The 15,612-nt window shown below is 36.2% G+C and overlaps 1 protein-coding gene across 3 annotated transcripts in view; it reads right to left on the reverse strand.

The window, feature by feature from the left end:
* Positions 1 to 1,176: 1,176 nt before the first annotated feature.
* The window catches only part of PIGN (phosphatidylinositol glycan anchor biosynthesis class N), a 111,509-nt gene continuing 97,073 nt past the window's right edge, over positions 1,177 to 15,612 (reverse strand). For all 3 annotated transcript variants that reach the window (XM_053571633.1, XM_053571632.1, XM_053571634.1), the window contains one exon: positions 1,177 to 6,132. In XM_053571633.1, the coding sequence (XP_053427608.1) occupies positions 6,009 to 6,132 (124 nt within the window). In that variant the 3' untranslated portion in view covers positions 1,177 to 6,008. The remainder of the gene's footprint in view (positions 6,133 to 15,612) is intronic.

Here is a 15,612-nt window from a genome sequence, read left to right on the forward strand (position 1 = left end):
TTTTGGTTGCAGCCATCATTGTTGTTTGGCGGGCCCAGGCTGCATTCAAACCCGCCAGCTCAGGTGTATGTGGCTGGCGCCTTAGCCGCTTGAGCCACAGGCACCGAGCCCTGAGTTCCAACTTACAAAGTAAAAGAGTGTGTACAAAAATAAACATTTAAAGTGGAGCTTTGGACTTGTCATGATTCACTGTGTTCTTAGCAATGCCAAGAAAATCAATCCTTGTTTTTTTTCTGGAAGAGATTACTTATTGGAAGGTTAGTGGAATATCTCACTTAATTAAACTTGACCACCAATAGCACCTGAGCTTTACATTTTAGAAATTTCCTCTCAGTTCCAGCTTGAAAATCTTGCAAAAGTACTCAGATTGATCTGGCATGGGTCAAATATGCACCCCTAAACTAGTCAACTGTGATTAAGAAAAGAATCACAAAAGACATTGAGCTCCTGCCAGAAACACAAGGCTAGCAATCGAGGCCCAGGAAGATGGAAAGCTGAGAAAAGGCACAACCTACCACTCCATACTTAAATGATACTTGTGTTGAACATAATCACTGATGGAAATTCACGAAGTAAAAATGTATTACTATAATAACTGATGGAAACTAATTCAGTAAGAAAGATACATGTCATACTGGGTTTTATTATGGCTCAGAGAGGGGAGTCACAGGAGTAGAGCCCCAGAGAGAAAATAAGAGAAGGTGGAAACAAGGAAAACTAAGGAACACAAACCACCCCTTCACCCCTCTGCTTATCTGCTGGGATGTCACTTACACATTCATGTAAAATTATTGTGTATTCAGTAATATATAATTTTAAATTACCCTTTATTTTAGAATAGTTTTATAGAAAATTTGCAAAGATGGTACAGAGTTGACATACACTCCCTTACCCAGTTTCTCCTATTATGTTACTAAAGTACATTTTTCATAATCAGTGAACTAATTGACATTTCATTAACTAAAATCCATACTTCATTCAGATTTCCTTTTTTCCCCTTTCCTTCCAGTTTTTTTCCAATGTCCTTTTCTGTTTCATAATTCCACCCAGGATGCCACATTACATAGTAATCATGTCTCTCTCGGCTCTTCTTGGCTCAGACATTTTCTTAGCTTTTCCTTGTTTCTCATGACCTTGACAGGTATTTTGTAAAATATCCCTTTGTTAAGATTCATCTGTTTTGTTTTTTTGTGATTACACTGGCGTTATAAAAGTTTTGGGGAGAAAGTCCATAGAGGTAAAGAGCCACCCTCATCATATCATGCCCAAGATACGTACTAGCAACATAATTTATTACTGTTGATCTTAACAGTGATCATCTGGTTGAGATGGGATGATATTTTATAAAATAAATCCAATCACAATAACATAAGAGATAGGACAAGACAAGCAGGCAGAAGCACATCAAGCAAATTGGGATTTGATTTTCTGGTTTCTAACTTTTAGGACATTATAAGAAGAACTTTTAGTACAATGATCATTGTTCCTGGATGTTCTAGGAACATTGAAGTATTCTAGATAAAAATTAATGAATGTCTATAAGATTTACATTCATCTTTGTTGGTTCTTCCAAAGTCATATTAGTCAAGTCCACTGAAGATTGTCTAATTACAGCAAAAAAATTTACAAATTCATGGAAATGTTGATATTTGATGCAAGCGGTAGATGGTACAAGTCAAGCTAATTAAGTGTTTGTGTGAAAAGAATTTATCTTCTCATGAGTTTACCCAAGTTTTAGCCCTTTGAGGTCAAAGAAAATCTTGATCACTGATGTTTTCTTATCATAAGCTTTTTGTAACAAACCACTTAAAAAGATTAACTAGTGATCACCCTTTACAGTGTCAACTCAAAAGAAAACAAGCTGATATTGTTGTGAATTTATTTTTCAAGTAAAAAGGTAAAAATATAAAGTCTAAAGGTTTAGTCCAAACTATGACAAGGCTGTAAAATGAGCTGTGTACAGGATGCAATCTGCTAGAACTCAAGAGTGCCACATGAAAAATTTAGTGCTGACAGGAATAATTTACAGAGTCAGGCAAAATTGCTGGTACATTTTTAAGTGTTTCCACATTAAGGGTTAAAATTAAAAGTTCCCAGTTCTCAGGGAAAAAAAACAATTCAATTAGGCAAATAGCACCTTATTTTTAAAACTGCGACAAATTGAAGTGTTATTGTAAGAGTATGCTGGAGACATTTCTGAAGAATGTTTACCAATCAGAACGGAGACCCTAATGTTGTCTGCAGTCAAGCAAGTGCAAACCTTGGACATGCTGCTATCTTTCTCCCTTCCACATGCACAAAGCAAATTATATCCCCTTAGTACTAAAACCTATGTAACCTTCACAGGTGTTTCTCAAATGTATTTGATCAAAGAACCCTGTTTATTATGACATATACACATATTGTATACCAAGGAACCAATGTTCTCAGGGCCATACTTTAAGAAATGCTGCTATGTGACAAATAAATACTGTTAGGTAGATATGGACAGGGTAGAATAATTCAGGGGTCCTCAAACTTTTTAAACAGCGGGCCAGTTCACTGTCCCTCAGACTGTTGGAGGGCCGGACTATAGTTTAAAAAAAAAACAAAAAAACTATGAACAAATTCCTATGCACACTGCACATATCTTATTTTGAAGTAAAAAAACAAAATGGGAACAAATACACTCACTCCGCCTCATGTGGCCCGCGGGCCGCAGTTTGAGGACCCCTGGTAGTTGATAGATGCAGTAGGCTATTTGGGGCAGGTCTGGGTCAGGCTGACCTGGGCTGTTATGGGAATGAGGCTGATTAAGACCTTCCATGTGGGCTGTTTTGAGAACAGAGTTAATTAAGACTCTGGGAGACTTCCAAGAAGCAGAAGATACACCTAAAACATGTGTATAATACCCAGAGGCTGCACTTTCCAAGGTGCCTGCAGTCACTAGAACAGGACCTGGCTTGCTGTGCAAGTCATTAATAAATACTTTCTCTTTCTTCCTAAAATTTTGTTTTCTTCAATTATTCTGGTGACAACCTCAAGTTGCTCTAACAACACTACAATTGTAAGAGTGGTAAGATGAGCAACAATTGTAATCCATTTAGCACATCTCAGGAAATTAATAAGTGATACATCTCAAATGTTCTTTTTATTTCTTTATAGAATGAATATTAAGTGCAGAAATCCTACCTACCCTCTTTTTTTTTTTTATAAACTATGCTAATGCAAAAATGACAAATGCTACAAAGCCACTACTACAATACTGAGAGAATACAGTGTAATCACCATAAATGCTCTAAAACATTTTAAAGAGACCAAAAGGAATGTTAACATAAAAAGAACATCTAAGAAGAGGTGAAAAAGGACCAACTTATGTTGGGTTGCGTAAAGGCGTCCTCAGATCTGATCTAAAGTGACTCCTCTCCAAATGACTGAGGTGAATTAGCTTCATTCTCCCGACCAGGTGGACTCTGACGTGTACACAGGAGTTCATCTGGTTCTCCCAAGGAGGGGCAGCTATGCCTGCCTCCAGGCAATCCCTTTCATTCCCTCTAGGCCAGCCTCATCAGAAATCATGGTTTTAATGGCATAGTTATACATCAAAAAGGAGGAGCAAAAGCTTACCGAAACAGGTTTATAAAGGTGGGAGAGGAGGTGGTGGGTTGATACAGATAATGTTCCTAATATCTGAGTTGTCTAAAATATGGAAGGAGTTTCTCATGAGAAATACTATTATAACTGATGAATAGAATTTCTAGTTTCAATCCATCATTAGTAAATAATTTTGAAGACATTATTATAAAAATGACTACTATTCATAACATTCTTTTCCTAAAAAATAAAACACTTTATGTTCAATATTGCACACTAAATATTATAATATAGTGAATTGACCTACTGGCAAATTATGAACAGCCTGCCATAATTAAAGCCTTACTGTTCCCTCCAAAATTTATTTATGGCCCATGCAACATGGCATGACCTGTCTGTTGTTAAACATTTCCCCAACTTCATATGCCCACTTTAACTCTTATAATATTCCTAATTTAAACAATGTTAACCAGAAAACATTTACATTTTGATTTGGAAATCTAGCATGGCATAGGTAGAATGAAAAAATAAAGGCTTCAAACAGAAATACTTTTCACCTACATCTTATTTTTTCTCTGTTATTCAATATAAAAATATACATTTCAAAACATTTTTAGATACCCGAGAAACACTGAAACAGAAAAGGCCCGTACCCAGGTGATTCTGAAGGGTCTGGTTACAGTACAGCAAGGGCAGCCTGTGGCTACAGGTGTATTTTCTTTTTCTGTAAACTCAAACTGGCCTGAAAGGACAATATTAAGAAAAGACATACTTCGAAAAGCAAAATAAAGATAAAGCACCGAGCACTTTTTACAATGTTGTAATAAAATATTTGTTAATTTCACTGTATGAAAATCTGTGAAAAGATGAAAGACAAAATTGGATATGAAAAGAGTTAAGCCATAGGTGCTTAGAAAGCTAGTTTTCTCTGACATCTGAATTAAAAAAAAGATAAAAAATCCTCTGAGATAATATGAAAGTTTATAATTCTCTTTCTGCCAATATCATCATTTGCTACTGTGGCTTCTTAGTTGCCCATTTAGATTTTATAGTACAGACTAATGTATGAGGTCTTGTATGACAACAAACAATTTAAAAAATACTATTATGCTTTTACTGCTGTACCATGAAGTATTATTATTACAAATAAATTATAACTATACTTTATCATAAACAGAAATTAAACTTCGCCAAACTGATTTTTGAGCCCTCTAAATTTTATTTGTTTACTTACCTGCCAATTTGAAAAATCTTAGTAATTTGTAGAGGGCTTCCTTGTAATTAATGTGAATTAATAAAGCTATAATTTAATTCAAAAGCAATTTTTTTTTGAAGGGGTCTCATACCAGCAAAGCTTAGTATCAGCCAAAAACTGGCACACCAAGGGAAAAAGGCCAGACTCTACAGTAATATGTAAAGGTCTCTTTCTGGACAGTCCAAACAAAAATTCTTCCCCAAACATTTTGCCCATTAGAATCACTTTACAAATGGAAATATAATTTAAAGAGATGTTAGGTCTTTGGGCTAGAATCTCACAACTAGGAGGAATAACAATTTCAACACAAATTCTTATGATATCATCAGAAAGTTTTACCACTGATTTAAAGAATCCTGTCGAAATAATAAATGAAAAAGCTATGGGGTAACAGCTGTTGAGTCTACAATTAAAAACTACTTTTAATTTTTTTCATATAGACAAGACACAAATAAAAAGCATTTTTTACATTTATATTGCCAGAAATTCCATGATAATCCGAAAATGAAGAAGTGAAGGTTAAACCTGCATCCAGCTGGTTGACAATGAAAACCCTGGAAACAGCACTGAGCAGCATAAGACAGCATTACTGCATACCGAAGACAAATGGCAAACACCTGCAAACATTTTTCTACTGAAGCTCCAGTAAATTGAAATAACACACCCTGATTGTCTTTCTAGTGATGGTGTTGAATAGTTAGACTACCACAAAACCAGTGCTGAAAGCTGATAAATATTTATAGTGCCACCTGGTGATTTCTTCAAGTTCAGCCACAGCTATGATTTTGGATACCGCCAAGACTGCCCCCACAGGCAAATGCTCTCCTTTGAGGATATGGGAAGCTGTATGGTTGGGGACCAGATTGTTGCAGGTGCTCTGAACAAAACTGAGAAGAGCTGCCAACTAAAACAAACAAACAAACCAAAAAAATACAAAAGAACAGTGTTTTCCTATGCTTTTCCACAGAATCACTATTTCATGCCTGTGAAAGCTAAAAGAAAAGGGAAGCTCCTTTATTCCACATAACCTGTAAATTCAAGTTTCCAAGTACACATTTTCATTACAGTAGTAGCCCATACTTTTTTAGCAATATCCATCTTCTTACTGAATCCTCGATGAGATTTTAGTTTAGAAGGAGGAGAAACAGCATCCAGATGCTGAACGATGGCTCCAGCAACATCATATGAGATGGCTTTTGTGTTTGCCACGTAGGCTGAGTTTTGTTGTTGTGAGCAGCTGTGCCAGGCCATTGAGAAACACTAGAAAGATGGTCATGGACATGACAATCACATAGTGGCTGATGCTGCATAAGGAGAGAAAGAAACATGATACAGATAGGAAGAATACATATGAGGAAAAGCATACAATTCCTCTGATGTTCTACAATGGATAGATATGTAGAATTATGAAGGGTCCAATGATTTCAAAATAGATACCAAAATGTTTTTTAAAATGCAAAATTTTTATAGTTTAATAATATGTGAGTAACTTATGTACTTCCTCAATAATGTATTAAGAATTAATAGTGCATATTACTTATGTATTAATTTTTAATCCCTAATAACACAAGCTACCATTACACTGAAATAGTGAACAACTGTAATAGGTTATGATAATGTCTACAATTGGTCTTAGCAGTATCTGTGTCTTGGTCACCAGTGGAAATTAAATTTAAAAAGCTTTTAGGAAAAAAAAGACAATTTTTTTTCTAAAATTATATTAAAAAACTATCCTCTTCCAATCCTTCAATCCTTTGAATTCTATCCACTGACTCCCCGAGATGTTCCCAGGCTAAGTATTCGGACGTTTTAGAGCATCACCCTCTCATGCTTTGAAGTAAGTTAGAAGTACTTTGATAAAACTACCAGATACAAAAGAAGGATAAGCACTACCCAAACTCAAATTCCAGTGAAATGAACGTTTTAATCAAGGAATTGAAACAAACAGAAAATGAACAAATTCCTTTATTAATCTCACAATGGAAGTTCCTGCTTTACAGGCTTTTGGAAAAAGAATAACGAAAACTATTAAAATTACTCAGTCTTAGTTTCTCATCTATTGGCAACAGAAAATGTTCAGTTTTCCTTTTTAAACACAGTGATTGTAATGTCTACACAGAGCATATCAGAAATATGGAAAGAAATACAGGATATAGATGTGACAAATGTGCAACATAGCAGGGGCCTCCCGTGGTGATGCTAGCACAGCACTGCCCCCTCCTGCCCAGGCTGAGCTGCACTGCACATTGGCAAGTTATCTATTTTCAGTTCCTATCAGCGTCATAATTAGCTATCTAACTCTATCACAGATTTGCACATTTCATATTTTTCAGCAAATAGAGGGAAAAATGTTTTAGTAGGCCTATGACCAGGCTAGTGTAATGAAAGGGGACCATCTTTTCTGCCCCTTCCTGTCATCTACCCACAGCAGACAGAAGAGGAGTCATGGGGCTATTTCGAGAACCCCTACCTAGGAGTATCCCACAAAGCAAGCCCCAGGGAACAAGGTCTTGGGACAGACATTAGGGAAGGTAATTGCTGGGTGCTGAGCAGAAAAGCCAATCACCTAGAACAGCGGTTCTCAACCTGTAGGTCGTGACCCCTTTTTAACAATGAAAGTACATTGCAGCATTAGGAAGGTTGAGAACCACTGACCCAGAGGGACCTAGAAACAAAGAGGGAAAGAGATAAGGGGCCTTAGAGGTCTCCTTCCCAACTTCCCAATAACTCAACCCAATAGGTGAGCTGCCCACCATCCAGCTCATGTCCAATCGTTGACTCTAAGATAGCTTTAGCATGTTATCAGATATTTGCCCACAGGCAAAGCCTCATAAACGCAGGAAAGAAGGCCTTTTATTTTGTGTGATTTTTATTTTTGTAATGTTATGGCTTTTAAGTAAGAATGTCTAATTATAAAGTTTAATAGGCGAGGCACTGGCTGGGAAATTCTTAGAATCCTTCTCTTGAATCACCTTGTAAAGTAAGTTTGAAGTAGAAAAGGAAAAGCTGAAAAAAAAAAAAAGAAAAGGAAAAGCTGGCTAATTAAAAAGCAAGAATTAGAAAGATTATGTTAAAAAAATCTAACTCTGGTCTAGGATAGACTCCTGACCTAGAAAGAAAACCCTTCAGTCAAATCTAACTTATGTCTTATTTTTTTTTTTGTTTGCTTGTTTGTGTTTTTTTTAAAGAGTCACATTTAGCAGTGGGGATGTTGTATATCAAGTTTAGTGACACCAATGTTAGTAAGTTATTATAACCCAGTACCGTTGGACCTCTTGTATAGCCTGTTGTTTTATAGCTTGGGAACTAAGAAAATTTTTTTTAATTAAACATTTTATTTTGACATAATTATAGATTCACATGAGATTGTAAGAAATAATACAGAGAGATCTTGCATACTCTTTACCTTGTTTTTCCCAATGGTAACTTTGTGTAAAAACTACAGGCTAACAGGCTGTTACATGGGAGAGGGGAGCTCACTGGATGGGAGAGGGATTTGGGGACTTGGATAGTTCTGTTGGGACATGCTTGTTGTCAGCACAGATTGGCAGCTCAAATAAGGAGGAATGCACCTCTCTCTGAGTTGAAGCTTACTTTAGCAGTTTTTTTTTTTTTTTTTCCACTATTCAGCATCTGGGAAACAGGAGGTCCATGCTGGATGGACATTTCCAGCTTGCACTTAGCAGCTTTTTCTCCCTAAGAGAAATGAGACCCTACAACAACTGTGCTTGATATATGCATATAGAACACTCCACCCCAAAGATAAAGAATATACATTCTTCTTATCACTCCATGGAACATTCTCCAAAATTGATCATATCCTGGGACACAAAACAAATATCAACAGAATCAAAAGAATTGAAATTTTACCTTGTATCTTCTCAGACCATAAGGCACTAAAGGTGGAACTCAACTCTAACAAAAATGCTCGACCCACACAAAGTATGGAAATTAAACAATCTTCTGTTGAATAACAGATGGGTACAGGAAGAAATAAAACAGGAAATCATTAACTTCCTTGAGCCTAACAACAATGAAGACACAAACTACCAAAACCTGTGGGATACTGCAAAAGCAGTTTTGAGAGGAAAATTTATCACTTTAGATGCCTACATTCGAAAAACAGAAAGAGAGTGCATCAACAAACTCACAAGCCATCTTATGGAATTGGAAAAAGAAGAACAATCTAAGCCTAAATTCAGTAGAAGAAAAGAAATATCCAAAATCAAATCAGAGATCAATGACATTCAAAACAAAAGAATCATTCAGAAAATTAATGAAACAAGGAGTTGGTTTTTTGAAAAAATAAATAAAATAGATTAACCATTGGCCAGACTAACGAGGAATAGAAAAGTAAAATCTCTAGTAACCTCAATCAGAAATGATAAAGGGGAAATAACAACTGATCCCACAGAGATACAAGAGATCATCTCTGAATACTACCAGAAACTCTATGCCCAGAAATTTGACAATGTGAAGGAAATGGGTCAATATTTGGAATCACACCTTCTCCCTAGACTTAACCAGGAAGAAATAGACCTCCTGAACAGACCAATTTCAAGCACTGAGATCAAAGAAACAATAAAAAAGCTTCCAACCAAAAAATACCCTGGTCCAGATGGCTTCACACCAGAATAAGGAAGAGCTTATTCCTGTACTGCAGAAATTATTCCAAAAAATTGAGGAAGAAGGAATCTTCCCCAACACATTCTATGAAGCAAACATCATCCTGATACCAAAACCAGGAAAAGACCCAAACAAAAAGGAGAATTTCAGACCAATCTCACTCATGAATATAGATGCAAAAATTCTCAACAAAATCCTAGCCAATAGATTACAGCCAATAGATTACATCAAAAAAGTCATACATCACGATCAAGTAGGTTTCATCCCAGGGATGCAAGGCTGGTTTAACATACGCAAGCCCATAAACGTTATCCACCATATTAACAGAGGCAAAAATAAAGATAATATGATCCTCTCAATAGATGCAGAAAAAGCATTTGATAAAATCCAGCATCCTTTTCTAATTAGAACACTGAAGAGTACAGGCATAGGTGGCACATTTCTAAAACTGATTGAAGCTATCTATGACAAACCCACAGCTAATATTTTACTGAATGGAGTAAAACTGAAAGCTTTTCCTCTTAAAACTGGAACCATACAAGGTTGTCCTCTGTCACCTTTACTATTCAACATAGTGCTGGAAGTTCTAGCCAATACAATTAGGCAAGACAAGGAAATAAAGGGAATCCATATGGGAGCAGAGGAGGTCAAACTCTCCCTCTTTGCTGATGACATGATCTTATACTTAGAGAATCCCAAAGACTCAACCACAAGACTCCTAGAAGTCATCAAAAAATACAGTAATGTTTCAGGATATAAAATCAATGTCCACAAGTCAGTAGCCTTTGTATACACCAATAACAGTCAAGATGAGAAGCTAATTAAGGACACAACTCCCTTCATCATAGTTTCAAAGAAAATGAAATACCTAGGAATATACCTAACCAAGGAGGTGAAGGACCTCTATAAAGAAAATTATGAAATCCTTAGAAAGGAAATAGCAGAAGATATTAACAAATGGAAGAACACACCATGCTCATAGAATCAACATTGTTAAAATGTCTATACTTCCCAAAGCAATCTACCTATTCAATGCCATTCCTATCAAAATACCAACATCGTACTTTCAAGATTTGGAAAAAATGATTCTGCATTTTGCTTGGAACCAGAAAAAACCCCGTATAGCTAAGGCAGTTCTTAGTAACAAAAATAAAGCTGGGGGCATCAGCATACCAGATTTTAGTCTGTACTACAAAGCCATAGTGCTCAAAACATCATGGTACTGGCACAAAAATAGAGACATGGACACTTGGAATCGAATTGAAAACCAAGAAATGAAACTAACATCTTACAACCACCTAATCTTCGATAAACCAAACAAGAACATACCTTGGGGGAAAGACACCCTATTCAATAAGTGGTGTTGGGAGAACTGGATATCCACATGTAAAAGACAGAAACTGGACCCACACCTTTCCCCACTCACAAAAATTGATTCAAGATGGATAAAGGACTTGAATTTAAGGCATGAAACAATAAAAATCCTCAAAGAAAGCATAGGAAAAACACTGGAAGATTTTGGCCTGGGGAAAGACTTCATGAAGAAGACTGCCATGGCAATTGCAACAACAACAAAAATAAACAAACGGGACTTCATTGAACTGAAAACCTTCTGTACAGCCAAGGAGACAACAACCAAAGCAAAGAGACAACCTGCACAATGGGAAAGGATATTTGCATATTTTCAATCAGACAAAAGCTTGATAAATAGGATCTATAGAGAACTCAAATTAATCCACATGAAAAATGCCAACAATCCCATATATCAATGGGCAACAGACATGAATAGAACCTTCTCTAAAGAAGACAGACAAATGGCTAACAAACATATGAAAAAATGTTCCTCATTCCTATATACTAGAGAAATGCAAATCAAAACCACCCTGAGATACCATCTAACCCCAGTGACAATGGCCCACATCACAAAATCTCAAAACTGCAGATGCTGGTGTGGATGTGGAGAGAAAGGAACACTTTTACACTGCTGGTGGGACTGCAAACTAGTACAACCTTTCTGGAAGGAAGTATGGAGAAACCTCAAAGCACTCAAGCTAGACCTCCCGTTTGATCCTGCAATCCCATTACTGGGCATCTACCCAGAAGGAAAGAAATCCTTTTATCATAAGGACACTTGTACTAGACTGTTTATTGCAGCTCAATTTACAATTGCCAAAATGTGGAAACAGCTTAAATGGATTACAACCCAGGAATGGATTAACAAGCTGTGGTATATGTATACCATGGAATACTATTCAGCTATTTTAAAAAATGGAGACTTTACATCCTTCCATCCTGGATGGAAGTGGAAGACATTATTCTTAGTAAAGCATCACAAGAATGGAGAAGCATGAATCCTATGTACTCAATTTTGATATGACAATTAACGACAATTAAGGTCATGGTGGGGGAAGGAAAAGCACAGAGAGGGAAGGAGTGAGGGGGTGGGGCCTTGGTGTGTGTCACACCTTCTGGGGGCAAGACATGATTGCAAGAGGGACTTTACCTAACAAATGCAATCAGTGTAACCTGGCTTATTATACCCTCAATGAATCCCCAACAATTAAAAAAAAAAAAGAGAGATATCATAATATCCTCTTTTGTTTTATATTACTCCAGTAAGTTTAATCTGGATTTAAATCTGACTCTCCTAAAAGTCATAAATATAATCACAATTACATGCTAAAAAACAAAACAAAAATTCTTAAACGAAAAGAATTTCTATGCAAATAAAATAAAACTAGCCCTGCAAGATATTGAAACATAAAGTTATGCATAATCCTGGCATTAGAATTAACAGTCAGAACAACAACATGCTACAATATAGATGAAGAATATATATACCCTGTCACACAAGAAGATACAGGAATCATCACAGAAAACAGCTGTTCTGGTTGGACTCACTTTAAATTTATGAACACAAAGGAGATTTGGTTCTTGTCAATGCCTCAATCTTGATTGCACACTTGTGAATTACTTTTCTATCTCTGAGCCAAACCATTTCATGTCCTGTCATCTCTTTTTAATGTTCTGTCACCTTCCTCCCATCTCAGCAGATGACTTGCTTATTCTATTGAGAAGAAACTGACATAGCATCAGAATGGGAAGTACTTCTCTCCCTGCTAACCCACCCATATCTGTGCCCGTTATCTCCTGTGCCTGCTCCTGTCTAAAACAAGCTCCTCCACTTCTATTTTGGATCCTATCTCAATTTTCCTACTAAGGAGTGTTACTTTTACCAACTATCCCCTCCTTCCTTATATCACTGATTTCCCCCCTTTTGCGTGAACATATTCTTTACCATACAAACGTGTAATTTCATCCTAAAAACAAACCAAAAACTCTCCCAAGTTCTCTTAGCTCCCTCCAGCACCATGCCAATTTAAAGCATCTTAAATAAATCTAAAAACCTGTTCTTAATCTCCCACACCTTCCTTCACCAAACTCACTCCTCTTAAAGTCCTCTCTATCTCTGAAAGTGGCTTTACCATTCACTGAGTTACTCAAGACAAAAAACCTAGGAGTCATCCTTGATTTTTTTCTCTTCCCAATATATCTAATCCAACAACAAATTCTATCAACCTCGCTTTTAAAACATTTTCTAAGACAAGCCTCTTGTCACCATTTTAAATTGCTACACTAATCTAAGTGTAGGATTTTAGATCCATCATCTGTAGCTTAGAATACTACAACAGCCTCTTAATCTTCCTGCTCCTCTCTTGATCCCTCCAAGGTATTCTTCACACTGTGGCCAGAGCATTGTTTCAAAATGTGAAGTAAAATCACTTCCTGTAAACAGTCTCATGTTTCACTCTTACAGGTAGAATAAATTCCTAATTCTTTATAATGGCCTTCAGGGCTACAGTGATATCAAATGCCTACTCTCTGAACTCTCTCCCTACCGTGTTTCTCCTCACACCATTCTAGTTACACTAACCTTCATGTTTTCAAAAGTACTTATAGACTTGGGGGAGTCGTTATTATAGAAAATTTAAATTTTCTATAATAAACAAATTTTTAAAAAATCCCTGTATAAGTTTGTATGTAAATTAAGGCTAAAAGGACATATATAAAACATACTGAACAGTGATTTTCTCTGAGATAATGAATTATGAGTAACTTATTTTTTCTTAATGCTTTCAGTATTCTTTATACTAAGCTTGTGATACATTTCTTTTTACGTGATTTTTACAAATTATGCTAAGTTTAGTCACAGAAGTCTAAAGCTGACTTCATAATTACCATAGAAATTTTCAACTCTACCCTTCCTTTGAGGCCTCTGAGGACACTTCAAAATCTGTACCAGTTCCTGGGATTAAAATCCTCAACGCAATAAACTGGATATAATGGTCACAATTTCATGTTATAAGATTGTTTACTCCCCAACCCAAGACTAAAGCTTGGAGTCACAGGAGTCACAGGTGAGATGAGTGAGGGAGCACAAATTATCCAGCATATAGCTTTAAGATCAAATCCAAGAAAGCTCAATTTGACCTTGGTTCCACAGGGGAATCCAGGCACGGAGGTTGGAGTCTCATAAACAAAGAAAAGCAATAAATACTGTAAAATATTAACACTATAGAAAGGATAAACAAAATGTGGTATGTCCATACAATAGAACAATATTCAGCAGTGAAAAAGAACAAAGTATTTTTTACATGTTACAATATAGATGAATGCCAGAAAAAATTACATTAAGTGGAATAAATTAGATACAAATGATTATATATTACAGGATTCTGTTTGCTGCACTCTGTAGTACCAGCAGTCCCAGGTACTCAGAAGGCTGAGGCAGGAGGATTGCTTCAGATCAGGAGTTCAAGACTCCCCAAAGGCAACATAGATAGACCCTTGTTACTAATTAAAAAAAAAAGAAAAGAAAAAACAAAGAAAATGTCCATAAAAAGCAATTATGTAGAGAACAGAAAGCAAATTAGTGTTGCCTGAGACTTGGTATGAGAATGGAGATAGACTGTAAACAGGCTACAGAAAACTACAGAATAACAACAATGGTAGTAGGTGACATTTCTTGATGCTTATTAGATGCCAGGCACTATGCTAAATGCTTTCTATCAATTAATTCATTCCAAATGACTGTAAGAGAAAAGGAGGCTTAGAGAGATTAAGTTGCTCACCAATGATCTCATAGCTTAAAAGTGGCAGAAACAGGATTCAAATCCAGGTGTACTGATCTAAAGCCAGTGACCCACTATCTGTCTGGACACTTTGGAAAAGACAGCTGGTAAGAAGAAGGAGATATCAAAGCTTCCCCTAAGCTTTCAAATTTAAGAAACAAATGAAAACAAAAATCAATGATCTATAAAGTACCTTTTATGTGCTAAGCAAATATGGCATGTAAGAGATTCAAATCAGATCTAGAATCTGTGTCAGAATTAATTTTGAGGGGGGAAACAAAAGGATAGACTTTGTTTTCTTTTTTCTCAAAGAGAAGAAATTTAGCAGATCATGACAATTAAGACATTCAAATAACAAGATAGAGGAAACTGACCTTGTTCAGCTTATACTTCAAATAATGTTATAGGTAGCACATGTTAAAATGTTCTCATATTAAAGGTTCTAATATTCTAAATGATTACATGGAATTTAAACCACCACATACAATTCACACTACAACCTAAACGGCCTTATTTCTATAAACAGAGATTGAGAGATTAAGAAAAGACACAAAACACTAGAGTGATCTACTTCAAAACCCCAGCTTCAAGCAATTAATTTATCTTCTGCTGTCTTTTAGTTCTCTGCAGACTCAACATCTATCTTCCCCGCTCGTGTATACCGAGAAAACACTTACTAATGTGTCAATGACAAGAATTGAAGAGATGTCAATTGCTACTTACTATGCCTACCTCAAAATCATAGTGACACCTTCTATACTAAGATTTTTACTTTTTTTTTTTTTTCACTGCATGCTTAAGAACATTTATGTGAGCATAGTCAGGCATCACATAATGACATTTCAGTTGATGATGGACCACATGTATTGCAACAATGGTGCCGTCAGATTATAATAGATGAGCTAGGTGTGCAGCTCCTGACTATTTGGGAGCTGACTGAGGAGGATCACTTGGGCCCAAGAGTTCCACCTTACAACCAGCTATAATCATGCCACTGCATACCAGTCTGGGTGATAAAGTAAGACC

This window comes from Nycticebus coucang, chromosome 19 (assembly GCF_027406575.1).
Source record: "Nycticebus coucang isolate mNycCou1 chromosome 19, mNycCou1.pri, whole genome shotgun sequence".
NCBI classification, from domain to species: Eukaryota; Metazoa; Chordata; class Mammalia; order Primates; family Lorisidae; genus Nycticebus; species Nycticebus coucang.